Source organism: Podarcis raffonei, chromosome 11, assembly GCF_027172205.1.
Source record: "Podarcis raffonei isolate rPodRaf1 chromosome 11, rPodRaf1.pri, whole genome shotgun sequence".
NCBI classification, from domain to species: domain Eukaryota; kingdom Metazoa; phylum Chordata; class Lepidosauria; order Squamata; family Lacertidae; genus Podarcis; species Podarcis raffonei.
The window spans coordinates 53,330,801-53,355,488 of record NC_070612.1 but is presented as its reverse complement, the minus strand read 5'-3'; the positions used below and the strand labels follow the sequence as shown (position 1 = coordinate 53,355,488).

At 44.7% G+C, this 24,688-nt stretch overlaps 1 protein-coding gene across 9 annotated transcripts in view; it reads right to left on the bottom strand.

Moving 5' to 3' along the window:
- Positions 1-24,688, bottom strand: part of SEMA4D (semaphorin 4D) — a 136,766-nt gene that overhangs the window by 15,614 nt on the left and 96,464 nt on the right. For 5 of the 9 annotated variants that reach the window (XM_053409091.1, XM_053409092.1, XM_053409089.1 and 2 more), the window contains 10 exons: positions 23,537-23,630; positions 22,870-22,983; positions 21,959-22,110; positions 16,900-17,075; positions 16,653-16,809; positions 15,028-15,250; positions 13,734-13,849; positions 13,344-13,516; positions 9,204-9,250; positions 3,477-5,870 (listed from right to left, as the gene is read on the bottom strand). In XM_053409091.1, the coding sequence (XP_053265066.1) occupies positions 4,951-5,870; positions 9,204-9,250; positions 13,344-13,516; positions 13,734-13,849; positions 15,028-15,250; positions 16,653-16,809; positions 16,900-17,075; positions 21,959-22,110; positions 22,870-22,983; positions 23,537-23,630 (2,172 nt within the window). In that variant the 3' untranslated portion in view covers positions 3,477-4,950. Of the gene's footprint in view, positions 1-1,289; positions 1,737-3,012; positions 3,220-3,476; positions 5,871-9,203; positions 9,251-13,343; positions 13,517-13,733; positions 13,850-15,027; positions 15,251-16,652; positions 16,810-16,899; positions 17,076-21,958; positions 22,111-22,869; positions 22,984-23,536; positions 23,631-24,688 lie in introns of those variants that run through there. The other 4 variants (XM_053409094.1, XM_053409097.1, XM_053409096.1 and 1 more) reach the window with 3 other exon arrangements.

Below are 24,688 nucleotides of genomic sequence, written 5' to 3'. Positions count from 1 at the left end.
TGGAGGAGAAATACTTTTATTTATCAGAAGAGGGAAGAAGGGAAGTACCAACCAAGCAAAGAAAGCTGTATCAAACTAAACACAGTACAAAAGCACATCTGATATTTGACGTCAATGGGCCAATTTCAGTACAGTGGTACCTCCGGTTACATACGCTTCAGGTTACAGACTCTGCTAACCCAGAAATAGTACCTCGAGTTTAAGAACTTTGCTTCAGGATAAGAACAGAAATCGTGCTCCGGCAGCGCAGCAGCAGCAGCAGGAGGCCCCATTAGCTAAAGTGGTGCTTCAGGTTAAGAACAGTTGCAGGTTAAGAACGGACCTCCAGAATGAATTAAGTACTTAACCCGAGGTACCACTGTACTGTACCTACAAATTTAATCACAAGAAGGAGAATAGCATAGATAAGATGTTTCTTGCCGTGCAGATGCAGGGAAAAGTGTGATCCACACAATATTCAACATTCCAATTGCCCAAGATAAGACTCACACAACCTAAAATATTTTTAGTAGAGTATATTGTTTTAACTTCCCTTGTGCAACGTCTCAACCCTTGCACAATCAAGAATTTGCTAGACCCTTAAAAATGTAGTATAAACACCAACAATTAGGAAACACTTTCCTGTGAGAGCTCCAGTTGGAGAACAGCCTTCTCCAAAAGTGTCGTGGGCTTTGAAAACACTCAAACTCAGGATGCAAGGGAGAAACGTGCTAAGAGGAAGGCACATTTGGCAAATCCACACCGTGATCAACTCCCGCCCGGAAACCAATGTCCCCACTGTGGAAGGACGTGTGGATCCAGAATTGGCCTCCACAGTCACTTACAGACTCAATGTTAAAACCGTGTTTATGGAAGGCAATCTTACTCGGCTATGAGTGATCACCAAAGAAGAGGAGACCCTGGGAAATCCAGGAAAAGGTGAACCAGGCCGTGGAGAGTCCTGACTTGGGGAAACATCTAACGATTCTAACCATTCTGCAATACCAGTTCCACACACCATTACACATAGAAAGCATCAAGCAGAACTTCATCAATAGTGTCCATATGCTTATATTGTAGCAGGAAGTGGTAATATGATTGAATCACCATGAGCAAGCAAACAACTGCAAATAGAACCTGGAAGGAAGCAGCATTACGTTTGTAATCTGATCAGGTGGATAACTAGCAGGACTAAGTCATGGCGGCACCTGATGATCTATAATAAATCACATTAAGCAGCCCAAGGGCAGTTCTTACCAATGGACTTATGGTGCTAAGCCCTTTGGCCTAATTAGAAGACACACAACAGCTACAGGGATGCAACATTATTTATTTCATCAGCTTGGTATATTAAGAGCAAGCTGAGTTATGGGATAAATCTTCAACACAGATTCCAAGGTCACAAACAAGATGAATATAGAAATGGCAGAAAATTTCATTTAACTAGATTTGAGTTTGAAGGGGCAAGAGGTCATGTTGTTCAGCAATGGAATTGTACATTCTGTTCATTTAAAGAATTCGGTTTTATAGCTTTGTTTGGATTGCCATGTTCCAAAATTCTGATTTGTATTCAAAGGAAAATCACCTAAACCAGTGTTTCCCAAACTTGAATCTCCAGCTGTTTTCAGACTACAGTTCTGATCATTCCTGATCACAGGTCTTGCTAGCTAGAGATGATTTGAGTTAGTAGTGAAAGAATGGTGAGATGGTTTACTTGGAAATTGCATGTGTATCCTGAAAAGTGTAGATCTGAAGAACTGTAAATAAAGAGCTGGATTATTTAAAGAACCAAAACTAAAAATCACATCCCATGAACCCATGATTTTTTAAAACACAGATCGGGAGACATACCATATTTTTCGTCCCATAGGACGCACCTAGTTTTTTTGGGGGGAAATAAAGGAAAAAAAAATTCCCCTTTGTTTCCCCCCCCAAAACCAGGTTGGGGAATCCAAACCAGGTCGGGGAACAGCGGGATGGCGGCGCTGCGCCTCCCCGCTGTCCCCCGAGCTTGTGGGGTTGCCCGATGTCTGCCCAAAGCGCGGGGCGCTCTGCTTCAGCACGCCCCGCGCTCCGTGCAGCAGGCTGCTATCCGCAGCGTGGGGAGCCCTGCGGGGAACTCCCACAGGCTCCCCAGGCTTGCTGATAGCTTCCTGAAGCCTGCATTCGCCCCATAGGACGCACACAGATTTCCCCTTCATTTTTGGAGGGGGAAAAGTGCGTTCTATAGAGCAAAAAATACGGTACATCAACACAGCATTGATTTCTAGATGGAAAAACAGTGCTTTTGCCTTAATATGGTTAAATCCTGCAGATGAAATCTGACATAAGCCAGTTTATTAAAATTGTGAGTACAGTGGACCCTCCAGAGATGAACTTAATTCATTCCAGGGGTCAGTTCGCAACCCCAAAAATTATGTAAATAGAGGCGTGCTTCTGCGCATGCACGCACGGCAAAACCCGGAAGTATACACTTCGGGTTTACCGTGGCCATAACCTGAAGATTCCATATCCAGAGGGATACTTAAGTAGAGGTAAGACTGTACCTGTAAATACAAAATTCCTGAAAAATACGCACTCAAATACAAATAAACCAAAGTTTGGCAATATTTTTTGATCTGGAAAATGTTTCCGAAATGTCATTAAAGTTGCAGTAATGCTCATATTTCCTGTAGCCACGTATGAGGGGAAAGACATTGGGGACTGATTCTAATGACTGACGTAAGAGAAGTTGTTAGAAGGGCTGATTTTAAACCTTGTGTGCACAACCTACAGGATGCGTAAGGCCCTTCCAAGCCGACATCACTGATTTCTGCTGCCTCGGGAGACCCTACGCCCCCATTTTTTGCCACCAAACAATGCTGCCTGTGATGGGACGAAGGACCGCAGTTTCCCACCCTCAACACAAACCTTTTTGGCGCCCTGACCTCTCTTGCCATTCGACTCCTTGGGCTCGTGCAGAAAAGAAGTTAAAGCAAATGCGATTTGGTGAATGCAACTTGTAGGAATGGGTAACAGCACCCTCCGACTTACCCATAGCTTGGCAGAAGAGGAAGAAGGTGGTCTGAGCACCCACGCGCCGGATCTGGTCACTTAGGAAGGGTGGCATCAAGGTGACTGTGGCAAAATCTGCGCTAGACCAAACATCAGGCTGGGGACTGATGGATGGAGGACGTGAGTCACTTTCCATACAGGACAAAGAGGAGGAACCAGTAGGAGGGAAAGTTATGGGAGATGAAGCTGTGGCCGAAGAGGACAGAACAGGAAAAAGAAGAAGAAAAGGGCACTAAGGAAAAAAGTTCTAAGAACATGCCAAAGAAACAGTTTGCAAAGGAGGGAGAAATGAGCAGCAAACATTCAATCAAAAGAAAGTTCCTTCTTATTTCTGTTTTGAAATACAGGAAATCACGCCTGTTCAAATCTTACAGCGAGAAAACCCTCTAAGGCTTCTGGTTTTTTAAAAGACAAGTTGTTATTGCTCAAGGACAAGGATGAAATACAATGAACTTCAATATTTATTTCCTTATTTTTTTTCATATATACAGAATCAAAAATAGAAAAATAAAAGCAAAAATGAACCATACAAAATCTAGAACAGTTTACACTAAGACCATCTAAGGTGTGTGCTGGGGAAATATTTCAACAGGAACAAAGAAAAGAAAAGGACTTTGGGACATGTTGCCTACTCAGTCGTCTCTATTTCTAACCATATTTACATGAGACACAAAAGACAGCGAGAGACAAGGATTTTTAAAAACTGTACAGCACAAAGGAGTTTTACAGACAAATAGTGCCATTGTTGAGTCCCAGGAGAGATAAAGTGGTCGACCCTTTGGGCAGTTTTCTGCTCTTCTCTGGTTTCTTTTCTCCAGTTGCCTTTTTGGAAAACATTGGTGGAAGTTGTGAAGAAACAGTGAAAATATTTGGCAAAGTTGATTACGGGAGTGAGAGAGGCTGGAGCCCTGTTGCTTCCCAACTGCGGGGAAAAGTTACAAAATGCATGACATCCTCAACAGTCTCTTTTGAGAGGTCCATCGCATGTTTGCCAAGGTCCGCATTGTATCTCTGAAACAGAAGCCTCTCACACTGCTGCGGTTCAGTGACTACTGTTTGCCCACAATAATCCACTTTTTAAAACCTTAAAACAATTCCATAAAATCAGTTAATGTGGCAGTGTCCAACTACATCTTTTTAACATCTTTTTTCTAAAGCTAAACTCCCCACAACCCAAAAATGAACATTAAGCTCTCAAAATGATTACCATATCAACGCCTCTAAAAAAAGGGGGGGGGGGAGAGACATTTAACCGAAGCTTATCCCTGAGAACCTTATGCAACTCTAGAATACATCATATTCTAAAAAGGTACACAAACAGTTTTGGAAAGATCCAACATTTCTTTCACCAGCTAAAACTACCAGACAAATGCATTAAAATCACTAGATGCAAAGAAATGTCCCAATCTGGACAAAAAGGCTATTATTTACCAATCTGATAAACTAAACATCATTTCCAATTTGGAATTAAACTGAAATTAGATTTTTAATGGCAGTTAAATACGTGCAGGCAGGAGCTACTGAAATCCTTTTTGGTATGGCTCTGCAACAAGAGTTAATTTTACCTTCTATGAAAAAGAGGGATTAATCAAAATAGTCAGTATGTGCAAGTGTTAAATTTTCCTTGGCTGGGGAGCAGGGGGAGGGCAGCTTAGAAGCTCACCGTGTGAAACCGTAACTGGCCATTTAAAATAAAGAAGAAACACATAAGAAATAAGTGTGTAACAGAACCGTTTTCAGAAAATGAGAGATCTCTCTCTGCTCTATCCAGGTGTGAAATGACAATGTGTCACTTCAAAAAAGCTGAGAACACGTAGCCCTTTCTGGCCCAGTTATCAAATCTAAAATGTTTTGTGTTCGGAAACAAACGATTCAGAATGACAGTACTTTCATTAGGGAAGGTGGGGTTTTTCTCCTTTAATCCCCCTCAACATCCGAGTCAGCAAATTTCAGTTCGCACTTGACATCAAAAGGTTTGTCCTTGACTTCCTTGTAAGACTGCGAATGGTCCTCATCGTGTTGAACATGGCCGTTTCCATAGTCGGCTTCAGTCTCGTATCCCGTGTCATGTGCCGGTTTTGGGTGCTCCCCGCTTTGGGTCAGGAGACTGCCTGGCTCCACCAGGGTCTCCTTCACGCTTTGCTCACAGTCAGAGAAATCGGCCTTGGGCTTCTTCTTCCCAAGCAACATAGCGGAACGAAACTTCAGGCACTGGTCCGGCAGAAACCCTTTGTAACAGTTGTAGGCAAACAGGCACAGGAAGAGCACGAAAAAGAAGAGGAAGAGGAACATCAAGAGGGAGTTATCATTGGACCTCAGAAACATGGTCTTTGCAGAGACCTCGGGGGGCGGGTTCAAGAGCTCGACGTCAGGTGCGGTGCTCATGAGGGTGGGGACAATGGGATTCGTCACTATCCTGGAGGTTGTGACTGGTACCACCGGGGAGGTGGAAGTGTGAACGGCCGGGTCTTGGATAGCGACCGTCGGCATTTTGGCTGCTTCCGCGTTGCGTTCGTTCGGTGTGGTTGGCTGGGTCGGGCTCAGAGTGGTGTGCTGAACTTTCCTCAGCTCCAAAACATGTTTCGCCAACACTTGCGAGAACTTCTGGTTCTTCACTTTTTCTTCCGACAGGCACTGATAAACGCCGCTGTCGCCCTCGGACAAATTGAAGATCAGCAGCGCCTTCTCCAGCAGCCGGTACTTTGGACTTTCCACCTTGAGCACATCGTCCTTGAATTTCCAAACCACCTGGGCCAGGTTGGACTTCTGAGAGCATTTTAGCTCTGCAGTGCTGCCATGCTTGAAAGTGTGCTGCAGATAATGCTCTCTTACTTTATCTGGAACAGCAAAATAAATGTAAACGAGAACAGAAATGAGTTTTCTTTTCGGTGTGGGGAGCAGGCCAATTCAGCCATGCAGGCATATACTGGGGGAAAAACTACCAGCTCACAACAAGTGTCACGCTAGCCTGAAACAACAACACTTGTATACACATCACAGGGTACAACTTACAATGGATGTGGCAAGCTATTTGTCTAGGAGAAAGTGGTGGCATTCCTAAGTATCTATGGAACTGCTTGCTAAGTTCCAAAGATGGAGTTGGGAAAAGAAATCTGTGCAATTAGCATATGTTTTGTGTACGGGGATGAGGGGAGTAACACATGAATGTTTCTCTAAGCCTTAAGTCTTAAAAGATGATGTTCGGTCATCACAGGAACAAAGACTGCGTACACAGGCTCATCCCAATAAAATGAGCACACGTGAAATTGCCAGGGGGAAAAACCCAAACCAACCCAGAAAGTGCAAAACCTCAAAAAAATGAATGATCCGAAGAGTCATAAACATTGCTGAAATATTTAGGTGCAACTACCTTTTATCTGAAATACTGCTTTGCGTTTAAATTCTTTTGCAAGAAAACACAACCACCTGGTTCACACAACACAGTAAGCCAAACTATGGCTTTCTGAGACCATAGTATCTTCCGAGTCTGGCAGCGTTCCATGTGTGCAATAGGGATTGCCAAACAGAGCTTTCAGTAACTCACACGTGGTGGACAAAGCCAGAAAGTATTTGACCATAAGAAGCTCTGAGTCTATGAAGCTTTGGATCATGTGCCCATTGCAAAGAAAATACTTGGGAGTTCTACTACACCAGGCCTTTTTGGTGATGGCTCCCCACCTATGGAATGTTCTCCCCAGGGAAGCATGCCTGACACTATCACTGGCTACTTTTAGGCACCAGGCAAAAATCCTTTACAATCAGGCTTTTGGTCTTTAGATAGTGTGGTCTCTTTTAGTAGACGTCAATGCCTTTTTATGTATATCACTGCTTTTAGCTTTTATTTGTTTTAACTCTGTACTGGTTTCAATTTTCGTATTCTAAGTTGCTTTTCAGCTTTCTCTTTCGTTAAAAAACTGACTAAAAGCCCAATAAATAAATAAAAAAGACCAGAATCTCTATTCAATGTATTCACACCATATTTTTTTCATTAATATAGCAGCAATAGCAACAGCAACTCTTTGCAGAAAATGTGCTGTTATGGCAAGAAATCCCGCGTGTTGCAGCCAAACTGCTGACTGAGGTTGGTTACAAGGAACACAGTTACTCCCTCGTTTAAAACAACCGGATACTGGTCCATTTCCAGGCACAATTCAAATTCCTGGTTATGATCCACAAAGCCATATGTGGCTTGGGCCCAGGCCACCTGAAAGATCATGTCTCCCTGTGTGAACCTGCCTGGGTGCTAAGACCCTTGGGCCTTCTCTCGGTCCCATCAGCATCACACCTAGTGCTAACACAAGAGATAGCCTTTTCTGTGTCTCAAGAGAGGCTGGACTGTCTCTTTCTGCCAGTTTTCTTTCTGTCCTATTCAGAGAGGCCTTTGGAAAGCAAGGAGCAAGTGATACTGATCAGCGGTGTGCTGTCAGCACAAACTGTTTTAACTGCTGATTCTAGCTGTGCCCTGATGTGTTTAAATTAATGTTTCTATTCTATAATGTTTTTAAATGTAAGCCACCTTGAATGTCAACTTGGGAGAAAGGTGGGATACAGTGGTACCTCGCAAGACGAAATTAATTCGTTCCGCGAGTTTTTTCTTCTTGCGAGTTTTTTGTCTTGCGAAGCACGGTTTCCCATAGGAATGCATTGAAAATCAATTAATGCGTTCCTATGGAAACCGGTTGCCGGGCTGGCAGTGCGGAGATGGGCTTTTCTCCCCACCACAAGCCTTCAGGACAGGTCCGGGAACAGAGGGGAAGGCGCGCTGCGCTTCTCCTCTGTTCCCGGAGCTTGCGGGGCTTGCGGTGAGGAGAAGGGCTTTCCTCCCCACTGCCAACATTCAGAACAGCATTCTGAATGTTGGCGGTGGGAAGGAAAACCCTCCTCCCACCGCAAGTCTTCAGGACAGGTCCGGGAACAGAGGGGAAGGAGCCTTCCGAAGGCTGGCGGGGGGAGGAGGTCTCTCCGCCCCACCGCCAGCCTTCGGAGCAGCCTTCCGAAGGCTGGCGGCGGGAGGAGGTCTCTCCGCCCCACCACCAGCCTTCGGAGCAGCCTTCCGAAGGCTGGCGGGGGGAGAAGGTCTCTCCACCCCACCGCCAGCCTTCGGAGCAGCCTTCCGAAGGCTGGCGGGGGGAGAAGGTCTCTCCGCCCCACCGCCAGCCTTCGGAGGAGGTCCGAGGAGAGTGGGGAAGACGCGCTGCGCTTCCCCGCTGTCCCCGGAGATTTCCCTATGGGCTTTCGTCTTGCGAAGGAAGCCCATAGGGAAATTCGTCTGGCGAAGCACCTCGAAAAACGGAAAACTCTTTCTTCTTGCGAGTTTTCCGTCTTGCGAGGCATTCGTCTTGCGAGGTACCACTGTATCAATATGTTGATGTTGTCAATGATGATGATATTCAATGGTTTGAGGCATCATCTCTGGGGATGCAAAACTTGTCCTTTTGGAAGGCACACCCAAAAGTATTTTCAGTCAGAAACATTACATTAGACATTAATATGGTGGTACCTCGGTTTTCGAACGTAATCCGTTCCGGAAGACCATTCGAGTTCTGAAACGTTCAAAAACCGAAAACTCAATACAGAAAACTCAATATGGAAGCAGTGTGGCATGTTCGACTTCCGAGACGTGTTCGAAAACTGAAGCATTTACTTCCGGGTTTACGGCGTTCAAAAACCGAAACGTTCGTCAACGGAGAAGTTCGAAAACCAAGGTACCACTGTACTGATTTCATAAACCCCATGACAATTCAAGGGTATAAAAGGCAATTTCCTCAAGTAATTACAATAACAGCTAACAGAGGGGTCACCAACATGTGCCCTCAGAGGCCTTCTCTGAGTTTTGGCCCCCTGCCCCTCTGAGAGAAGCCTCCTTCAGCCAACAGAAGACCTTTTTGAAGCCTAATTTGGGCATGGAGGAAAGGTTACAGCTAGGGAACAGTTGCGGCACATGTGAGGGGGCCATAGACTGCGAATTGGCCCTATTTTGGGGGTGGGGTGGAGGAAAGCAAAAACAAGCCAAAAATAAAAAGGTGTGCTGTTTTTTTATTGTAACAAAAAGCTACACATTAAATAGAAGCGTTAGATATCGCACCAAGCAATTATGTGGAGGAGCTCAGCCCAAATGTTTATTACACTTATTATTTCCCCACCTCTTTTGGAAAGAAAGAAAAGCTTACCAGCAGTACAAGAAGAAGCATCGCCACTAATATTCTGAATCCAGTCCCTACAAAAGTAAACAGACAGTCAGAGAGTCAATACATTTACCATTGTCTACCCTCCCTACCCTCTGTGTGCAAATCTCTTCCCACCTGCAAATCTGTTATCTGCCTCCCTCCAAATGCCTGGAAAGGCAGCACTGACAGGATTTGATAATATCCAAACAAGTGACGCAGGAGAGGGGGAGAGGAAGGAGCGCAGAAGCCGTCGGATCACCTTTTTGCTGAAGGGCAGCATTCCACAAAGTGACAAACAGACCCTTTATTTAAATAAACAAGTTGTGTGTGTTTGCAACAGTTTGGAACACGGTTTGGGAAAGCCGCTGTTCAGGAACCCTTTTGGAGTAAACACTTCTCAGACATGGCAGTGATTTTGAGTCTGTTGACTCCAAATTTGTGCTGAAGCCAGGTAGCTTTCTTTACAGACCTTTAAATGGGAAAAATCATTTAAAATATCTGCAGTCTTCTAATACCTTTCTCCTATAGTGTGTGTGCTTAGGATATCTGGTTTTACTTGTGGCCATGGAGGCGAAAGAAAGATCTAGATAAAGAATAGCCCACAATTTTTTTCAGGCTAACAGCTGCTGTGGATTTGGTGGTGAAATGTTTCATAGGGGAAGTTAGAACCACGTGTGTTATGTCTTGACATCCCGATACCACGTATGTGAGCATCGTGCTTCCCTTTACTAAGCCACACAGAAGATTTCTAGACTTTGAGAAGGAGGCGCCAGACTTTAATACTTCAATACTCTGATTTACCAGGAACATTCAGGAGACTAGCCTAGTCCCGTAGTAGTAGTAGTAATATATTTATACCCTGCCCATCTGGCTGGGTTCTCCCAGCCACTCTGGGCGGCTCTCAACAGAATACTAAAAACACAATAAAACATCAAACTTTAAAAACTTCCCTAAACAGGGCTGCTTTCAGAGGTCTTCTAAAAGTCAGATAATTGTTTATTTCCCTGACATCTGATGGGAGAGTGTTCCACAGGGAGGGCGTCACCACCGAGAAGGCCCTCTGCCTGGTTCCCTGTAACCTTATTTCTCTCAGTGGGGGAACCGCCAGAAGGCCCTCGGAGCTGGACCTCAGTGCCCATGGCTGAAGAATGTGGGTAGAGATGCTCCTTCAGGTATACTGGGCCGAGGCCATTTAGGGCTTTAAAGGTCAGCACCAACACTTTGAACTGTGCTCGGAAACGTACTGGGAGCCAATGAAGGTCATTCAGGACCAGTGGTCTTGGCGACCACTTCCAGTCCACTGACCGCACACCACTAGGTAGGGAGGGATAACGTAGTGCTGCTGACAGCCTGACTGCTGTAATGGGAAACTGACACGTCCCACCTAATTGGTAAGCCAGAGAAGGAGTGGTGGAAAGTAGGCAATGATCTGACTTGCTAATACTGCGTACTGCAGCTGTCAGCCTGGGGTGCTATTGGTAGGCAGCTCCTGTAGTGGCCTGGTATTCGTGCCCAGCTTCCTGAGGATGCTTAAGGACGTCCTCTGGAGGGGAAGCCCTGGAATAACATTATGAACTGCAGAACTGGGCCCTGAGATCATCAGTTGGGGTGCTTCCCCAAATTCCTTCTCGAACAGATACTTTTGTTCTGTTTGAGACCTCCAGGTATAGGGTGGTATATACCGTATTTTTCGCTCCATAAGACACACTTTTTTCCTCCTAAAAGGTAATGTGTGTCTTATGAAGCGAATGCTCCGCGGCTCTCTTTAAAGCAGCAAAGCGGGACAGGAGCCACTTACACGGGTGTAAAGCAAGCACAGCGGGAGCCGTGTAATCCTTCCGCCCCCACGCTCGGCCGCCCCACTGGGATGGGTGCGCACACACGCGTACCACCCCCTTGGGACGACGCTCGTGTGGGTGACGTGCCGCCACACAAGACCCTCCCTCCGCCACTGGTCTTGCCAGGACACAGTAGTACCTTCCTTGGCAGAAGTTGGAAATTTGAAGGGCGGCTGTGGTTTGGTCCTTGTGTTGTGTACGAAGGTATGAATTAGGTAGGTTTGACTTTAAATGGGAATTGAATCAGATTTCTCCCTCATTCCTCCCTCATATGAAAGCCCCCAGAACTCTCTGCAATGAACAAAAAGGAGGAAAGTCCCACTTCTTTTGGCTTTATTAAAATAATTGTGTAGGGCCAAACCATACAGTCCTTAGAACTAAGGGACTCAATGTGGGAAGCTCATATATTTCCATTGCTAGGGGATAAAGTCTCTCTTCATTTGTTAATGACAGGGATGATGGCTCTTAATGCCACTGTTGACTGCTGTTCACTTTACATGGTTGAAATATTATTCTGATATACCGGTAGTTTATTAAATAGTTTAGTACAACATTTGATTCAAAATATTTTTTTTCTTGTTTTCCTCCTCTAAAAACTAGGTGAATTATGGAGTGAAAAATATGGTAAATTCAATAAAAAATAATAATTAATAAAATACAAGCAGTGGTGGTGAGGAACAGGCCTTCCAGCAGCGGGCTGTGCTCCTCAGACAGGCTCACCTAGTGCCTACTTCAATGTCCTTTGGGTGCCAAATACCTTTTTCGTTTCCCCAGGCTTTGAAAAAGTGAAGCCATTGCTCTTAACAGCTAAGGGCGTCCCTTTTAAAACCCGGCTGCAGACTGGAGCAAAATGGCCGCCATGCTGGTCCACGCTCCCAGTAAACCCACACTCAGCTGCCAGGCTAGAGAGTAGGGTGCCCCTGTGGACAATGTGGCTGGCCAACATTTATGCATTCCCACCATTTTCATCATCAACCTCTTCCCACCGTTTCCCCTGGGGCCAGACAAAATGGGCGCTCCCATCCGGGAGAGGCTGTCATTATCTTTGTTTTGGCTTTATGTATGCCACCCAGAGTGTTTTTACCAAGTACAGCTTAAAAACTATGAAATAAATATATAAAAGCAAGACGAAGATGCGGTAAACAATGATTACGAAGATAGTTATCAATTGCAATACCGGTATGCTCTGCAATGACAAAATATCTGTAACTATGGAGCTTCTGGTTGTTGTTTTAAGAACAGTAAGGCAGGTTTGCATGGTTGAAAGATGAACAGCTGGATATGCATCTAGCCAGGGGTGTTCTGACTTGGGCAATTTGTTCTTTCAGAGCCTATGTTTGTGAACTTGTTTTCTTACACTTATAGTCCACCAGTCTTCCAGGCCTGCTACATTTCTTACATTTATATTCTAGGCCTGCTTAGCTTCAGCAAAGAGCCCATCATGGGACCATGTGTTTTTCATACGTAAACTAAAAAAATGTTAGATTCTGTTGGTATACATTAATTATTATGTTGATTTTGAAAGGCAATTCAAAGTTGCAGCGTTTGGGCTGTGCATTCTCTGTGCTGCTTTTTAAGTAAAAGCCTATGCCCCCAAAAGCCTGAACTCTGCACGAATCTATTTTGCACTATTTACTCTGCCCCTCTTGATTATGCTAAGTGGCAAAGAGCTCTGCACTCCATGATTCAGTAGGAACTTTTTCGGAAATCACTTCTCCTTCTCCCTACAGATTTTTGAGATTTCACTAAAGATTGCCCACACACTAGAAGTGTCTTGCGGTACCTGTTTAGAACAAGAAAGATGACTTGTGAAAATCCTATGCATGTTTACTTCAATGCAAGTTCCATTGAGGTCAAAGGATCTTATTCCCAAGTAAACATGCATAGGATTGCAAGAAGAACAAGGAAAGCCGCAGAGGATTCTTCTTAAGGTGTTGCATTTTGTACCAATTTCTGCTGACAGTGTGCTCTTGCAATTATAGAATACACACGGGGGGGGGGGAGTTTTGCATTTCTTAGTTAACCCACGTAAATATATAAATTTCCTCTGCTTTGCAATACATTGGTGATACAGTGGTACCTCTGCTTGCGAACATGATCCTTCCAGAGGCCCATTCGCAACATGAAAAGAACGCAACCCGCAGTGGCGCATCTGCGCAGGTTGCGATTCGCCGCGTCTGCGCATGACGTCATTTTGTGCGTTTGCGCATGCGGCAAAACCCAGAAGTAACCCTTTCTGGTACTTCCAGGTCGCCGCGGGACGTAACCCGAAAGAACGTAACATGAAGCGGACATGTGCTTTTACCTTTCGGTCTCCCTCTCTTTGAAGATATCGACACAGAGAGAGGCACGTGCATTCCAAGCACAGTACGGATCTCTTGCCAGGACGCAGTCCACACAGCTGGTGTATTTGTCACAAAACGCAACGGGAGACTGGACTACTCCAGCGTTGGACCCGGCATAGAGATATTGCTTGCCCTGCAGAAAGAACATGGGGGGAAAGTTACAACTTTCTTTAGCATCTCGCAGGAACAGTGCCTTTGGGACAGTCCAGGACAGGCTACAAAACCCCCAGCAGAAATGACTGAATTCAACAGCTGCTTTCCCTCCACTCCACCCCAATGGCAGGGTTGGGTATTCTTGCTGTTCTGGTATCTCTCTCTCGCCCCCAGCCCAAATTCTTACTCAGTCCTACCTTTTTCGAAGAAAGTAACAGTGTCTGAATGGGCTCAAAGTTTGGGAAGAGCTGCGTTTCTTCAATGATATGCATTCCGTTTTCGTAGCCAATGGCTTTGTGAAGGGCTCCTCGGTCTGAAACAAAAGGACCACACTTATAACAGAATACAAAACCAACACACACAGACTATAGTCTGATGTTTTCACCCTAAGGCTCCTGCTTCCTTCCCCTTGTGCCTTTCATTGTGTGTTTCACTACACAGCTACCCAACCTTGAGCATTTTCATTCTCTATCCAACTTTCATTTCATCCTTTAATTCCATTTCTTCTCCTAAACTGCAGTCGTTTCACCCCTTCTGAGCAGTCTGCTACCAGGACATGTGCTGGATTCTTATACTTTGGCTGTAAACTTCTTCTTCCTCTTCTTTTTAGTTAAACACCACCCTTTTTTAGACTAACCTTGGAATCCAGCGACGTTTAAGGTACAAGCTCCCTCAGCCCGAGAGAGCATGGCAAACAGCAAACCTAGGAGCTGTGGTCCATAAATATATGGGGCCCAAGGCTTCGGAACATTATGGACTACTCAAAGTGTAGACAAGCTAAGAGTGATGCATAAATGCTCGCCCGAGAGATGTCATACTTGGATGAGGAAATTATCTTTCAACTTGTTCTTAAATCAACATAATGATTTCATTACAATGCTGGTCTGATAGAGCCATTTATTTATTTTTACAAGTACAATCCACCTTTCCTTGAAAAGAAAAATTAAGCCAACTAACAACTGGCAATTAAACAATTCCTTTTTTAAAAAAAAAAGTTAGGGGAAAAAAATCACAGAAACAATTACTACACAATTAAACAAAACCACATGCAAACAAAACTAAGGTAGCAACACTAAGCAGCCATCACCAAAATCTTTACCACATAAGAAGTGAGCAATTCTGAGGGAATTTCACAACAACGGTGCCATGACTGAAAAGGCCTTTTCTCTTGTATCCAAGCTGCTGAAGCTCAGAGATCTGGGTGTAGAGGAAGGTTCATATGGGAAGAGGAAGTCATAAACGTTTTGAAGTCCTGGGCCATTTCGGAGCCTCAAAGGTTTAAAATGCAGGACTCTGATTTGCAAATATATGTGTTAGCAAACTAGTTGGCTGGAGTCCAGCCCCGATCTCACAGGCAATTTTTGCCAGTCTTAGAACCCGGGATGCTCTGAATTGCAACAAATATGTAGCTCACAAGACTAGCTCAATGAGCTGAAAAGCCACCTTATCATAGTGCAATGTTGTCCAGTTCTCAGAGTGCGGAAAACTCACCTGTGCTGATGAACATGACATCATACAAAGTGCCATTCAGGGCCTGGACTCGGTCTACCACAATCTGTGTATACTTCACATCTCTCTTCACCAGTCGGGGCCGGTCTCCAATTGGAGTCACAGAGTCATCCATCAGAGGATGGTCTTTGACAAACTGCAGGGTTTTGTCGGGTAAGTTGAGCGTAGTCGTGATATTGTCTGCTCTAGCCTCCTTGTTTATACACTGTCCCAAGAAGAATGTATGTCATATGATTAATGAGAGCTTTAAAAAGGAAGAGCAACAGATTACTAATAAGCAAGATCGGGAAGCAGTTCTAAAACAGTTAAAGCATTGTTTAAAATAAAAACATTACAGCTGCTACCTTTTAAAATATGTATTTATTCACCGTAGGATAAGCCAGATTCCTATCTTTCTTTTAAGCAGAGGTGTGCTCATTCCATTGACAATCAAGAAATAAGCAAAGTGTCTATGAAGTTTGTGCAGTCTCCTTCCATGGAGGCCTCTGTTATTTGTCTCAAACATTATCTGATTGTATGAAGCAACAGCCATGTATGGCAAAATCATAACAAGGAGGTTCCCAGAAGTGGATAAAATTGTCCTAAACCGTGCAAGTACTCTTTTGTGCAAGCTATCACTTTATCTTGAAGTGGAAGAACATCTCTGTTCTCAGTGGCTAAAATATATCTTGATGATGGAATGCAAATATCTTTATAGGTAAATTACATGTATTTTGGTCTTCTTGCATAGTGCAGTTGTTTTGTGTATAGTGGTACCTTGGTACTCAAACGGCTTGGCTCCCAAACAGATCGGCTCCTGAACAGCGCAAACCTGGAAGTGAGTGTTCCGGTTTGCAAACCTTTTTCAGAAGCCAAACGTCCGATGCGGCTTCTGATTGAGTGCAGAAAGCTCCTGCAGCCAATCAGAAGCCGCGCCTTGGTTTACGAACAGTTTCAGGAGTCGAACGGACTCCCGGAACGGATTAAGTTCAAGAACCAAGGTACCACTGTAGACTGCATTCAGATTTTACTATTCAGCACATTTTCTTACCGGATTCTGAATTGCGTAAGTAGCTTGCAGCCAACTGTTAAGTGTGAAGACCTCCTCACATGGTTCAGGTCATTCCTAACCATGCCTGGAACTCCCGCCCCAAGGAACAATTTGTCTTGCAGGAACAGGATTGGTTCAAAACGTATCGGCTATCATTTACACTGATAGCCTTGTGGGACTCATGCCACGCAATCTGAGGTCCTGGAAGCATCCACACCGCACAGGAACATGTGAATGAGGCCGCTGGCAAGCACCCCAACACCTGCCGCTAGGAGACAGAGGAAGCTGCAAATCTAAAATAGCAACCGACTAAACTAGCCAACCCATATTCTCTATGGGTGTGTTTGCAAGGAGCTTCCTGTGGCAAACGGTAAAAGAGGAGTATGTCATGGGAGAAACCATTACCGGCATTGGGTTGTGTAGGCATCACACACCTGCTGTGCTGGTCCTCTCCATCTGCCAGGAAGGGATTAGCACAGTTGGGGGACCCAGAGGCCCTGAATGAGTGCATGTGGCACATGAACATTTGCCTATTATGAACAGGATCGTAACCAGCCCTCAGTTTATTCAGACTTACCGCTCCAGGCCGGGGTTTAGGAATCTCTCCATTGTATCGCAACCATTTTGTGTGGGACTGCTCAACGGTCGCGATCTGCATGTACTTCCCTTTGGCAAAAACATCCTCCACTGTCGAGATGTTGTAGGCACAAACAGCTGATAGCCCAACGTTGTTCCTTAAAACACACACCAAGGAAAGCAAAATGAGCAACTTGTTTCACACTTCCTCAGAAACAAATACTTCCAAATGTTCAAGCGTTACTTACAATTGTGGGGAAAAAACCCCGTAGATCACTGGCTCCTTCGAACTTGGAGTCTTCAGGATGAAGACATCATTGACAACGTTGAAAAACAAATTTTTCTCTGGTACAGAGCAAAGCAACCTGGCCTTGAGATAGGATGTCCATTTTTTCTGTAAAGTTCTGTGTCCACCTTGATCCCCCTTTCAAAGAAAAATGCATTCAAAAGTGAGCAGGTGCCTTTTCCAACGTATACAGAATTCTGCTACATTAAACTGAATAATTGCAACCAATATTTCAAGTACAGTTTGTATGGACAAATTCGCCAAACAAGGTGGATTGAGATTAGCATTAAGAGGTTACTATTAGCACATATAACCTGTGAGAGAGAGATAAATTCTGTTCTACATTGTATTGTGTGTCGGCCCATCTAGTCTAGCTTCCAGTTCTTGCATTGACCAGCCAAATGCCTTTGGGGAACCTGCAAGCAAGTCCCGAGTATAGCAGCACTGTCCGCACTTACAATTCCTAGTAGCTAGAATTCAGAGGAATACTGTCTTCCACGGGTGAGGCAGAACATAGCCTTATCCTCCATGGATTTGTCTAGCCCTCTTTGGAAAACATCCAAGTTGGTGGCCATCACCACCTCTTGTAGGACCAAATCCCACCCTTTAACCACGCACTGTGCGGAGAAGTCTCCACTCCTGGACATGAACTGCACACACTTAGGGCCTCAATACTCATGTGTCAGCTGCTTCAGCTGCAAATCAGCAGAGAGACTCCGAGATGAATGGAAAAGTTCATTCTTTTTTCCCAAGGAAACATAATACAAACAGAGAAACCTACGGTGAGACTGTCCCCAGGTAAAGCAGTTGCCAGAACTGATGATCTGGGCCTCCCACTTCCCCCTAAGTCTGTTCCCCATCCAGCTGTTTTCCCAGCAGTCTTAAACTCCGTCGAGGGACGGGACCCCTTGCACTCTTTGTTCTGCTACATGCAGAAGTCTCTAAGCCCTTGGAGTCAAGGAGCTGAATACAGTAGGACTGGCAGGCTCCAGTGAATCTGTTCCAGTCTCAACCCCACACCTCTTCCTCCGCTGCCTTGTCCTACGTCTGCAGTGCTTTCTGCCTCTCCTTCCTCTCTCTCTCAAGCCTGTTGCTTGTTCAGCATCCAACCATTCTGCCCTCCACTCCAGCCTCTGACCTGTCTTCCATGTCCCACCGCCACTCCTCTGGCTCTGAGCCTTCTTCCTCTGAGGTTCCCCTAGGGGGGGTTCTCCAGCTGCAGCTCCCACCACTCCTCATTGTCCGGCCAGTCCCTGACAACATGTTATATTCAAGGTCTGGGGACTGCTTCAAAACCTATCCCAGTGAAGGGAGTATCACTGTTTTGGTTTATGGGTAAAGGTAAAAGGACCCCTGACCATTAAGTGTAGTCACAGACGACTCTGGGGTTGCGGCACTCATCTCACTTTACTGGCCAAGGGAGCCAGCGTTTGTCCGCAGACAGCTTCCGGGTCATGTGGCCAGCATGACTAAGCCGCTCCTGGTGAACCAGAGCAGTGCACGAAAACGCCGTTTACCTTCCCGCCGGAGCTGTACCTATTTATCTACTTGCACTTTGATGTGCTTTTGAACTGCTAGGTTGGCAGGAGCAGGGACCGAGCAATGGGAGCTCACCCCGTCGCAGGGATTCGAACTGACAACCTTCTGATCGGCAAGCCCTAAGCTCTGTGGTTTAGACCACAGCGCCACCTGCGTTATGGGAGGAACACCCAAATCTGCCCAATGTCAGCATTACCCCTCCCCAAAATAGAGCAAACGCCAGTTTGGAGACCAGCTAATGAGTGGGCTCCCTTCCACCACAGTGGAAAGAGCCATGCATACCAATCTAAAAAATGTAACCTTCATCCAGCAAAGAATGAATTTTAAGTGCGAGCCTCTTATGGGTGAAATATACATTAAGCATTAAAATACCAACTGTGCTCTCCCAGCTTTTGCCATGTCTGCACTTTTCGAAAAAAGCAGATGTCTTAATATGAAATGCATTCGAGGTAAGCAAGGATTTTATTTTTCACCGAGGCGGTTTCAAAATAATGGTAGGCAATTTATTTTCCTAAGTAACCAGAAAATGCACATATTTTCCTCCTCCAATTTATATATAGCTCCACACAAATCGTTAAGAATGAGAACCCAGTCACTTGACTGCAATAGTGCCGGTTAAAAGCAATGACAGTCAGTCAGCAGACAAGAGGACCATCACAACCATGCGAAAGCAGATTTACTTCAAGCTACTGAGATCTCATAAATCTTGCAGAGTGTATCAGGTTCTGTTGCTTAATTACATCCAATGAGTTTTTAAGCATCTGGTTTTAAAATGCAACCTCACTGCCCCTGGAGATATCTATCATCTATCTATCTATCTATCTATCTATCTATCTATCTATCATCTATGGCAGACAGCATGCTCAGTAAATGTTTCTGGAAATTTTGCAAGCGTTTTAAAAATTTAACCTTGTTTCACATCAAGAGGTTTCCCCCAAAGCCAGGCAGCTACTATTATGTTTAAAAAGCATGAGAACGACAGAATTAGGGCTGGTTGCTATCGTTTTCTTCCAGGCTATGGCAGCTAGCCACCTGTCACATCACAGTCAAGCAAGAAATTTTCTTGGTGTGAGAAAAATGTTGGCTTTGTCTGGTACCCTTTAGAAATGCGTCTGGCATAGCTCAGGCATCCGGCTTCCCTTGAAATTACGATGGCTAGAATTCAATCGACAGCTTATGAGTGATGTGTGAAGCGAATGAAGCGGGAGAGTATAAAGAGTTCTTGGTCTCTCTTTTTTTAAAACTAAGAAAATTAATTTCCACCATCATTTAATAATGGGAGCAACTCGGTTTCCCTGACTGACACAGAATCAACCAGTTTTTGAATGCAGAATGCAATCTTGAATCCTTTTTCTTCTTCTGAAGTATCGCTAAAGCTATGTCCACATGGAAGCATCCAACATTCGGGGATTGGAGCTACAGTGCTCTATTGGAAGCACTGCTAAAATCTTGAGGAAATGAAAGGCTCTCTTCCACGGAAAAAGCTCTGGACGCACAAAGGACACACAACCATGCAGACTGCACTGTTCATGCTAGTTGAGGGACATGCGCAGTGGACCCAGACCACCAGGGCAAGGAAGCAATATAAACAATATGCCAACATCTTGGGATCGAAAGAGCCACAACTTTATTCATTATGTCAGACGGCTTTGGCATAGGCATTGGGGATGTGTCCTGAATCAGCCAACCCAAGTGCTGGCTGATTACTTCCTCAGGGTCGATTCGGGTTAAGGATCCCTCCCATGACACACATCAAATGTTGTTGATCTCTCCAGAATGCCATTTGAAGAGTTCTATGGCCCATTTGCCCCTGTCAGGGCATTCAGACAGAGTCCTTCTCCCTGGATGACTTTACTTAAACTTCTTGAGTAGGGCTCCTTGCCACCTGTTCTGCATGGACCGAGGATCCATGCCAATGACTTTACCTGCCAGCAAGCTGTGACAATTTCTGTGAAATAGGCAACTCCTTCAAATGTGGCCCACTTTGTCCCGAGGCAAATTTCTTCCTGGCGCCAAATATCATCAACAGAGTAAAAAAGGTAAAAGCAGAGCTTTTTTCTAGGGGGACGCATACCCCTAAACATTTTGTGAATCTAGGTTTGGCCTCATTGAGGGGCAGTATTTGAATATGAGTGGGAAAATGGGTAAAAGGTAAAGGACCCCTGGATGGGAAAGTCCAGTCAAAGGTGACAATGTGGTTGCAGCACTCATCTCGCTTTTCACGCCGAGACAGCTTTCCGGGTCATGTGGCTAGCAAGACTAAACTGCTTCTGGCACAACGGGACAGCGTGACGGAAGCCAGAGAGCATGGAAACACTGTTTACCTTCCCGACGCAGCGGTGCCTATTTATCTACTTGCATTGGTGTGCTTTCGGGATTCGAACTGCCAACCTTTCAATCGGCAAGCCCAAGAGGTTCAGTGGTTTAAACCACAGCTCCACCCGTGTCCCAAATAAACAAGCACACAATCACTGATAGGTCCACCCACCATTGTGAGGCGCAAAGCAATGAAGATGATGCCTCCCCAGCTGTTGCCATTGGCTGTGGGTTTCTTGTGATGTCACAAAGGTACTTGGCAACTGAGTGGTTATAAAGTCAGGTCAAGGGAAAAGCCCTTTTCTGTTCCCAGCAGGACACACCTGGCAATGGATGTGACATTCAGCACTGCCCAGGTTTCTGCCACTTGCAGGAGGTAAAGTGGTGAATGGAAGGAGGCAATCCTCTGGCAGTGGGATGCTAGGGAGTGATAATAAGGCAAGTTTGCTTGCTTGAAGGCTGCTGGTATCTGTGATTAGAAGCTGGTGGACGTCTCATGATGGGCCTAACAGTAGCTTCTGGCACAACAGAACACCTGATGGAAACCAGAGCGCATGGAAATGCCGTTTACCTTCCTGCCACAGTGGTACCTATTTATCTACTTGCAATGGCATGCTTTAGTACTGCTAAGTTTGGCAGAAGCTGGAACAGAGCAATAGGAGCTCACCCTGTTGTGCAGATTCCAACCGCCAACCTTCTGATCGGCAAGCCCAAGAGGCTCAGTGGTTTAGACCACAGCGCCACCCGCGTCCCGAGTGACAGAGTAACTCCATAGCAAGGCCATGCACTGCCCGCTTACCTTTGGGCAGGGCCATAACATGTAAGGTGAGCAAGTGGGATGTCCACTGCCAATTGTGCTGCTGGAAGTAGCCTATTAAAATACACTGGACAACCTGAGTGATAGCTGTGGTTCAGCCAGGTACGCCTCAAAAGTACCACCCCTTAACTTGGCTGCGACTGGCCAGTTCGAATTTAATTGGTAGAGGATCCCACTGCCAGAGAAGCAAGTCGTCTCTCTGTAAGCCTGGACATCTGGAAATATAGACTGCACATCTGGACTATGGTGATGGGGGGAAACTGCTAGCACACAAAACAGTGAGAGTGTTGTTTCCTCTCACCCCAAAATTATTTGGAAACAATGGGGAAATGGTTCAGCTCATTCTCACCTTACAAACTCTGGCTATCCTTGGAATCATCAGCTTGCCAAGAAATTCATATTCCACAGAAACCTCAGTGAAAAAGAAATACACTTTGTCGTCGTCCTCATCGGCACTGTTGGGATCAGCTCTTATCACATCGGCAAAAATGAAATTTGGTTCTAGAGGAGTGAAATACAAAATTGCTTAATTTTAATAATTACCCTATCTCTCAATATTTCCTGTTAATTACTTATTGTGGACACAGTAGCTGCTCCTTAGTCCTAATAGTATATGATAACCTAGATCTTTGCCGCAGTAAATCTTACCATTTCTATATTTCACAAACTCTTCAAGAAAATTTGTATTACAAAAGAGCTATTTTCACAAATTAAACATAGTGAGATCAAGATCCAAACACACTTTTAAACTGAGAAATCTGCTCTACAATTCCTTGAATTTTTGGTGCAAGTATTTATACAGCCACAAAAACAACAAACACTGCTCTTATGGAATAATCCTTGAAGGAATCCTGTTAAGTTATTACAATTCAGCACTGACTTACAGGAAGGGGTTGTTAGTCCATATTGCATTGTCATTTCCCACTCCCCATCCCCTTTTAAGAGCATCTCAAAAGTCTCCTGATAATCGAAAATCAAATAAAGGATAAACCAAACCACAACACAGTTTCTTCAAACTGCTTTAATGGATTTCATGAACTAAACCAAAGCTGTTTACAATCTTGTTATTTCAAGAGGCGTATAGTCTCCAACCCAGACAGAAGACTGAAACAATTGTGTATTTCTTGGGGAATGGCAGCAGAAAGAGATCTTTCTGGCTTTGGAAACGTACAAAAGGGGTACTATTTCGGTAAAGAAATTAGTAGACAGTACATTTTAGGCACATTCCAACAAATGTTTATTTCCCCCTCCAGATCTTACCGTTAAGCCAAGGAATTGCATATTCTGTCCGTAAAGGATTTTGCAACGAGTTCCTTGAAATAATTGGTTCACTTCCCAGGAAGTTGTAAGACGTTCCAGAGTAAAGATCCCCATCTTTGCAGCAACAAAGGATTACATGGATTAAAAATATATAGTAGTATTTAGCAGTATTTTTTCAAACTGAATGCCATACGCTCCTCCTATTACATCTTCCATCCCCTCCCAACCTCTCCCTCCTGCCTGACACCTGCTTGCAGAAGGCCTGCACTATATGGCTATATTCCCAGCTGCCAGGCTCCAACACACCTCTCCTCCCTCTCTACGTTCAATGAGCTAAGTCAAATTACCTGTTGTGTACGGTCCCCATTGTACCATTATTAAGATTTAATTCAAAAATTACTCCACTGGATCGGCATTTAGCGCTGACCCAAATGACATTGGTTCAAACGGCTTTTAACCAAATTTGATAGTTTAAGAAGCAGAGGACACGATGGCTGACATCCAAAAGGTTATGTGTCTGGTCATAATGGGAGGAGGAGCTTTTAACAAAATACTGGGGTAAATAGGAGCGGCTCAAGAAAAAGGAACTCAAGATATTAGTACTAAGCATAGGATCTTCAGTTCTTCCTATAACAGGATACAGAAACAGCAGGAGGTTTGTACTTACCAACCATAACTGATGTATAACTTTGTGCCGGATCAAACGGACACCTTCCTTTCCCATCATCGTTCCTACCCACAAGTTTAAACGATGTCAGGTTCTACAAAACAAATTAAAACCTCTTCTTTACTTTCCACATGGAATGCAAACAACCACAACTCAGCAGACAGACATACCTAGGGTTGAAGTAGTTTAGGGATGAACGTTTTCAGGTTGCGCTCCGCGGCGACCCGGAAGTAAAGGGGCGCGTTACTTCCGGGTTTCACCGCTCGCGCATGCGCAGACGCTCAAAATTATGTCACGCGCATGCGCGGAAGCGGCGAAACGCGACCCGTGCAGACGTGTCTTACGTTTACTTCAGGATGCCAATGGGACTCTGGAACGGATCCCATTCGTATCCAGAGGTACCACTGTATAGCTCTGAACACTTCAAACCAACCCTTTCAGTACGATTGGAGATATAAACTCATGCAACCACTTTCAGCTCTCTCTCTCTTTTACATTATAAAGTCAACCTGGTGGAATAACTGCAATTGTTACGTGACGTTTCCAGATTTCAGCTTATTACATTCAGGCCCATGACTTAAGCAACAGATGGGTGAAATTCAACCTTTAGATATGCTGAGGCAATTTACGGGCCTGGTTCAGTACACAATGATTTCTACACATCAAAACAAAGCTGAAAATAGTTGTGAGAATCAGCCCTCTGTCCCTTTGTTACGCATAAGAAGTAGGCACTTATAAAAGAAATGTGCAAAATATAATGCTTGTGATCCGGGGGCAGGGAGAGAGAGACTTAAGTCTTTAAAGTCTGTGGCAGTTCCAATGAGATGAAATTAAGGTTGTGCTTAATTAATGCTGGACTGTACATATTTTTAAACAAAATATTTATTTTTCAGCGGCATGATATTGCTATACAAATGAATTAATAAAACCATAAAGCGCAAAGTGCCAAAGATTATGATTTGGTGACATAAGAAAAGTCTCTGTAACACAAAGTATTTGCCTTTAAAAAAAAATTATAACCTGGTGCTGTTACTTCTCCCATTGCACATACAGGCACATATGCATGGAAGTTGTCCCCTGAAAGATATGTGAGGATACCATGGGATTGTGGGGAATGACAAATGAGGACAAATGAGGAATGAAACAAATGAG